Below are 7,636 nucleotides of genomic sequence, written 5' to 3'. Positions count from 1 at the left end.
TATGTATCTCACTGTAACATTTTTCCAAGACACAATTGTCCACAACGAACCGATGAGGGATTTAGGAAAAAGGAATACGGATCACATCATAAAGAAGATAGTGCCTTATTAAAATTACCAATAGATATGATTTTAGATTTTCCCGTATCTGATTCGCTACATCTGATTGATCTTGGTATAATGAAGAGGTGTTTATTGGGCTGGCGGGATGGTTCTTTCAGTGGTTACAAAACTAAATGGCGTGGGGCTGATATTATGGGCATAACGCATTGGTTGCAGCAATGCAAGTTACCTACAGAAATACATCGAGCTGTTAGAGGCCTTGACACTGTTGCTTTTTGGAAAGCTTCAGAATTTAGAACATTCTTATATTACCTCGGTATAGTCGTTTTACGAAAATATTTACCGCCTGATGCATACGATCATTTTCTTTTACTGTTTTGTGCTGTTACTATTTGTTCTTCAGAAGCGTATGCACGCTATTTAAACATAGCTCGAGAGTTATTTGATAGTTATATTGAATACTACAGAGACATTTATGGAGAAGCCCATATGACAAGTAATGTTCACAATTTATGCCATGTTGTTGAAGAAGTGAGAAAATTTGGCATTTTATCTTCTTTTAATGCATATCCATTCGAAAATACTTTGCACCATATCAAGCGACTACTAAGAACAGGACATAAACCATTACAACAGGCTGCCAAAAGGATTATTGAAAGAACCTGCATTGAAATTGAAACTCTTGGACCTGCCGTAAATACTCCAAGACCCAGAAAAAAACTAAAAATATTCGAAAACTTTGATTACTCTTTATTTAGTTCAGAGACCATAAACAAAACTATGATTTTTTTTTATGATGGTATTGATTTGCCAAATTTTTCTTTGATCAATAATGCTTCAGATAATTGGTTTTTAACCAAAAAAAACGAGATAGTGAAATTGAGATGTGTAGTTTCTTACGATAATAAATATTATTTGTTTGGAACAGCTATAAAAAATAAAGATCTGTTATTTGAAAAACCAATTTTATCATCATATTTAAATATTTTTCTGTGTAACTTACAACGTGTAGATAACTCTTTACTTTATAATATCAACGAAATTAAATGTAAATTAGTATGTGTAAGTTATGATTACAACAAAACAATCTTTATACCTTTAATTCATACGATTCAATAATTATTTTAAATAAGTAATAAAGTAATTGGTATTTACGAATTTGTTTTTTAGTTTAATTTTTCTCATTAGTAGAAAGAACGTTTAGAAAACCGTCAGGATGGCCTGTCACTATCCTTATTTTTACATCGAAGTAATTATTAAAAGTTAGTGCTCAGTTGCTGCCAGTTGGTACCGATCGTTAGACAGTTGGTACCCTTGATTTAAAGAAAATAATCTACTTTTTTAGGTGACGCGCCATTCTAACATCAGGATCGCTGTCACCTAGTAGTGACAGGCCATCCTGACGATCATAGAAAACATTAGTCCCCTTACTCATCCTCTTCCTACCCAGAATTCTGTACACTAACTAAAAAATAAAAAGTCATTAGAAATTTCAGCATTTTTTTAATAATTAAACTTTAAAATTATCTTCATACATATAATCATCAATAAGCTTGCCTACCAATTATTAAAACTCAAACAAAACACCAATACTTATCACAAAACGACTTTTCACAAGGAACATAGACCAAAGTATACTATAGGTATTGACTATAATTAATGAGTTTTCATTTAATATAGTCAATACCTATATTATTGCGGTAAAGATTGAATGAAGTAAGCACTTTATTCAATCATCACCGCAATAATAATAAAAATATTCGAAAATCATAAAAAAAAATAAAAATAACATTCAGCAATTTTTCTAAATTAAACTTTAAAATTATCTTCATACACATAATCACTAATTATTACACTTATACTAATTATTAAAACTCAAACAAAACACGAATACTCATCCCAAAACAACTTTTCAAAAGGTACATAGACCAAAGTATGCTAATAGGTATTGACAATACTATGTTTACTTTATTCAATCATCACCGCAATAATAATAAAAATATTCGAAAATCATAAAAAAATCCAACAGCGGTTTCAGACCTAGTGTATTTTGCTGCGCGCAGAAGCTCGTTTTTATAACCGCGTGTAAACGCATATGCTCGCGTAGAAACATAGACAATTCCTATGGGCGTTGACCTTCTACGTACAGCAAAATACGTCAAGTCTGATATCGCTCTTATAATACCAAAATTACATAATAGACAATGACAATCATCAAAATGAAAAAACACATTAAAAAGGAACATTATCTGATAACGTTCGGAGGAGTTAAAACGCTACATAAAAAAAGCAATATTGCAATTTGACATTTGCGCATATAAAAGTAAGTGCGCAATGCACACAAATATCAAATAGCAATACTGCTTGATAGATGAATTGCCTTGATGTGGTCTTTTTAACCCCCCAGTACGATGTAAACATATTATCCTACATTATTTGGGTTCTTGAATAGCATCTATCTCTTCTTGGTTGTTGACACTCTTTTCTACCTGTTCTACACCGGCACTATCTGCAGCACTTCTCTCTTCACCTAATTGGCTTTCTTCTCGATTTTCATTTTGTTCTACATTAGCTTCTTGTTGTCTTTCTTCATTAATGTTTTCTTGCGAGGATTCTGGTTGTACTTGATCAGCGCCGGTTTTCTTTGCCCTATGCTTTGTTGCTGACATAATTTTTGGATTCATTCTCTGCTTCGCGTTTTTGATTATAGTTTTAAAAAATTTATCACATTCTTGCTCTGAAAAGTCATTGTCTGCTTTTCTTACTAAACATAGAAAACATTTCCTAGTGTTATAATAATATTTGAGAGGTATTTTATCATTTTGACGTGAAGTTCCAGTCCATGAACAAAACAGAAGCAGATCCCGAGTAAAAAAGTAATCAATCAATTTGTAGCAAGAATCCAATCCTTTTGATTTTCCTGATGTACCACATATAAAATTCATGGCAGATACGGTCGACGAAAAGTTGCATTCATTTTTCAAAAAATCTTCAAGTTTTTCAAGCTCCTGGCGACTGCTTGCAGGTTTAATGACAGCAGATTCATTCGAAACAGTATTATTTAATGGTGCAGCCTTTGATTGGTTTAAGACATGTACAAATAAAGAGTCAACTGTTGCTTGAAGTACCGCAAGTTTTTGTTTGATTTCCATCAACAAATTGTTAGGGACGACAACACTATTTTGCTCGTTTGATCCTAAAATATCTCTATTACAAGAAGAAGCTGCAGTACCCTCAGAGAAACCTTTTTGGCTCGGAAAAGTGATCAGAATTGGTTCATTATCATATGTGACTTGAGGCTCAAAATTGACAGGTGTTATACTACTTAAGGAACCGGAAGTAGCTGGGGAAATATAATTTGAAACAGGCGTAAAAGCAGAAGAAATTCTATCTCTGGACTGGGATTCCGCTATAGAAATTAAGCATGAGGTCGTCCCAGAGGGTGAATCTGTGCGAGTTAGTTGAGCAGAGTCACTATTAATTATCTTCTTTTGAATAGAACGCTTGTGATCTGAAGATTGGAAGAAACTTGCAGACGACGCCTTTGCACAAGATGGTTCACTTCTATGATCAACCTGTAACAAAAACACATGGTTCTCAAAGGCATACGACCACGGCTATCTCTTCACTTTCATACTCATACTCATATTATTTATTGCATGAATCAGACTACAGTCTGAATCACCCCCCCCCCCCCCCCCTCAGTATTTGTTACGGTGTCACTAACACCCATACATACTCGTATGGCTAAGTGACATCGTAACAAATACTGAGAGATATGATTTAACTCATTATTCTCAGGTAGTATCAAGTGAAATTTTCCATCGCAAAAGTATTAAAAATCAATAATCCAAAAAAAAACCGTGAATTTTGAGAAGAGAGAGAAGATAATTTTAAAAGTTCCGATTAATATTAACTCAGAATCATGCTCTAATCATCCCCCTCAATATTCATTACGATGTCGCAAAAACACGCTGTAAAATAGTGTTGCCGAAAAATCGATAGTTTTACTATCGATAGTAAACAGCCAAAATCATCTACCCAACCGATAGGCCTATCGATAGTATCGATACTATCGATAGTATCGATAGCTCTTTTTTGGCGATACTATTGATAAGCAACGATAGTATCGATACTATCGATAGTTAAAAGATGAAAAACTATCGATAGTATCGATAGTTGAAAAACAAAAAACTATCAATACTATCGATAGTATCGCTCTTCGATATTGCGCAAGCTATCGATACTATCGATAGTGTCGATACTATCGATAGTTTTGTACGATCGATAGTGACCTTATTTTCGATAGTATTGAATGTAGCATTGTGTGGAACAATTCACACCATTTAAAGTTCGTATTTAATATATTTTATATTACGTGGGTGTTTTTGCAGTGGATATTTGGTTTTGACGTAGGCAATTCTCTAAACTTAAAAAAAACACTGTTAAGTGGAGTGGATAGGATTTTTTTTTACAATACTATCGAAATTAAGGTCACTATCGATCATACAAAACTATCGATAGTATCGATACTATCGATAATATCGATAGCTTGCGCAATATCGAAGAGCGATACTATCGATAGTATCGATAGTATTGATAGTTTTTTGTTTTTCAACTATCGATACTATCGATACTATCGATAGTTTTTCATCTTTTAACTATCGATACTATCGATAGTATCGATACTATCGTTGCTTATCAATAGTATCGCCAAAAAAGAGCTATCGATACTATCGATACTATCGATAGTATCGATTAATTATCGATACTATCGTTTTTTGGTAAACTATCGATAGTTCGATCGAAAACTATCGATAGGGCACTATCGAGCGGCAACACTACTGTAAGACCTCTTTTCTTCGGATAAAAAGATAAAAAAGAAAAGGTGTATTCAAATTATTTTGTAGACACTTACATAATTTAAAGCAGCTATTTGGTCATTCAAATCCACTGCTTCTAGAACGTGGGTGCCCATTTTGTTTCTGGGTCGTGGTGTTGGTGTTGGACTGTCGAACTCATTTTCTGTGTCTGAAATCTGTGCCATGCGTTCTACTTCGGCATTTGCTTCCTCTAGAGAATGCATAACCCTCTTAGTTCTGCAACTCATTGGTTTCCAATCAGTTCCTGGCGTAGAGTTTTCATTGTGGATCTGTTTATTGTCACTTAATTTTCGAGGCCAATACAGTACTCCGTCCTTCTCCCAATTACTTGGAACGACTGTCAGTACACTGCGATTATTTTCACGAGTTTGTACAATTTTGAAAGGCATTATTAAATATTCTTAAGCTGTAACCTGTGAACAATAACGAACGAATTTAGTGAGTAAGATTCTATAAATAGGTAGTAAATAAGTTTGGTTAAGTTAGTTGTTAAAAAAAGGTTCGTCGACCTTATGAATAAATACAATTTTGACATTAATCATTAAACACTCCGATGCATTTACTATAAGAACAGTAGAAAGTTTTAATAAGTAGGTATAATTCAATTAGGTATCTAAGTTGGTAGGTAACTACTTCTCGTTCTATTTTTAAAAAGATTTTGATGACATAGGTATATACTCGTAGCCTTAACCTTTACCTAGTTGGTCTTTTAAAACGACGTGTTTTGGTTTAAAATGACTGGTTGTGAACTCGTGACAATAGGTACGAATATGACATACCTGTCTAATTAAATAGTCACCAACAATAAATAAGCTTGCGTTCCGTCAACTTCAAATGCACTGATACAACTAAAATATCACGTTAAAATGAGACAGCCGCGTGAAAGCATATTTATAAACAATCCAACATGTCAATACATGTTCGTTACTACCAACTTTAGAACACCTCGCCGCACGCTCCCCGCGCCGGCGCGAACTAGCGATTATATTTCATAATGTTTACATACAAATTAAAATAATAAAGGCATTTTACTTACCCTTTTGAATTGAGTAATTAAATAGATTGTTTCTGCACAAAACCATCCATAATTTCTGTTCACAACTTAAAATATTAGTTCTCTGGTGAATGTCTAGAAATACTGTGACAAGTTAAAACAGTGTACAAAAATGACATTTTATAGGTAATCTTAAACCACTCATAAAACTGTTTATTCTTCGACTAGAAAGTTTAGTATGTAACAAGTACAAATAGTCTTGTCATTATCTAGAGCTATACTACAGATAATTCTTTAGAATGTTTGTTCTAAAGAAATCGATTTTCTAGACAATTTTGACTAGACGCCATTTTTATTGCTTGATACGTTTTTACACTATTATACCGAACTATTTATTCGTGTTTTTATGAATAAATTATGTCTAACAAATCATGCTACACGTTTTAAAATACTATATTATGAATGACATAAATGGTTTAAGCATTTAAATCCAATTTAAAAAATATTATTTTTTCATAATATTTTTTATTTAGTAAATTATTAATTAAATATTACATTTAAAGCGGGCGCTCTTATTTTAAGAGAGTTTTACACAAATTCCACGAGAGACTTTCATCCGCATTAGGTTTTTCATGTCTAGGTGACAGTATCAGCCCGTATAAACGGTAAATAAATAGGAATTTAGAAATTTGTAACGCCATTTTGTAATATTAACTTTTACTCTTGTGAGATCTGCGCCATTATGAATCGTTGTCTATTTCAAATAAAATCTATCTTAAAGCTGTTAATTTTAAGAAAATTTGGTCTTAAAACTTCACATGCAAAGATTTTTGTTTAGCTCTTAACATTATCTATAGACTATCTACTAGTGCACATTGTGGTCTATAAACAGTTTAGAAAGCCTCTAGAAGTACGCCTTTAGACTTTGAAAATTTTCAACTCTTAACTCTATCTATTCGTGCGTTCTTAACTCCTTCTTATGAATAGCTACAAGGTTGTGCCCACTTGGCTAGAGGCTATCTATAAGCGTTCTTCAAGATAACTTGAGGGATATATTACTCTAGAGGTAGACAATCAAATCGAATTCTATTAGATATCTAATATCCCCTTTTTAGACTCGCCAATGCTACTTGGGAAATCATCTTTTTTTCTCAATTTCACTCACAGCTCGCTCGCCCGACGAGCGAGCTGTTTCGCTTCATTTCGAAAAAAGATGATTTAGAATGCCCAATAACTGATTCGAAATTGTGGAGACCGATTGCAATTGAAAATCAACTAACCTGGTTCCAAGCTACTTTGACACTAATCTCACTATTGTATTTGAAACATAATTTTTGTAACATCCAAATCACATGCTTTTGTCTAGGCCGGAGGCTCGTACCTTCCAGATTCAGATCTACTAAGCTTTGACATTATCTAGGCCGATTGCTCATGCTTGCTACAGCATCCAGATATGTCGTGGCTGTTCTGTTCTGTCTCTGTACTTGGTATCTAGACAAATTGTCCTTAGGTTTAACCTACTAAACAAATTTTCTGTATCTAGGCCGGTTGCTCGTACTTTTCCAGGTTTACAAAGCTTTGATGTGTACTGTGCTGGTTGCTCATGCCTGTAAGAATGCTATGTAGGCATACAGATACATCGAGGCTATCCCTGTACTTAGTACCTAGTCACAGATTTTCTGCCTAGACCGGTAAG

General features: G+C 33.6%; 1 protein-coding gene across 1 annotated transcript; it reads right to left on the bottom strand.

Annotated features, from left to right (window-relative positions):
* Positions 1-1,609: 1,609 nt before the first annotated feature.
* LOC126381311 (uncharacterized) lies at positions 1,610-5,780 on the bottom strand. The gene is made up of 3 exons (XM_050030810.1): positions 5,726-5,780; positions 4,982-5,359; positions 1,610-3,638 (listed from the first exon to the last, which is right to left on the bottom strand). Exons 2-3 carry the CDS (start codon positions 5,333-5,335, stop codon positions 2,496-2,498), a joined length of 1,497 nt encoding a protein of 498 aa, XP_049886767.1. The 5' UTR covers positions 5,336-5,359; positions 5,726-5,780; the 3' UTR covers positions 1,610-2,495.
* Positions 5,781-7,636: the final 1,856 nt, after the last annotated feature.

Source organism: Pectinophora gossypiella, unplaced genomic scaffold, assembly GCF_024362695.1.
Source record: "Pectinophora gossypiella unplaced genomic scaffold, ilPecGoss1.1 Pgos_44, whole genome shotgun sequence".
In the NCBI taxonomy this organism is placed as follows: domain Eukaryota; kingdom Metazoa; phylum Arthropoda; class Insecta; order Lepidoptera; family Gelechiidae; genus Pectinophora; species Pectinophora gossypiella.
This window is presented reverse-complemented; position numbering and strand designations above follow the sequence as displayed.

What these genes read in the sequence shown, in the direction of transcription:
- LOC126381311 (XM_050030810.1), bottom strand. Translation starts at nt 5,335, where the DNA reads ATGCCTTTCAAAATTGTACAAACTCGTGAAAATAATCGCAGTGTACTG. An exon ending in AAATAGCTGCTTTAAATTAT is followed by an intron (nt 3,639 to 4,981) that starts GTAAGTGTCTAC and finishes TTTTTGTTACAG; the next exon opens with GTTGATCATAGAAGTGAACC.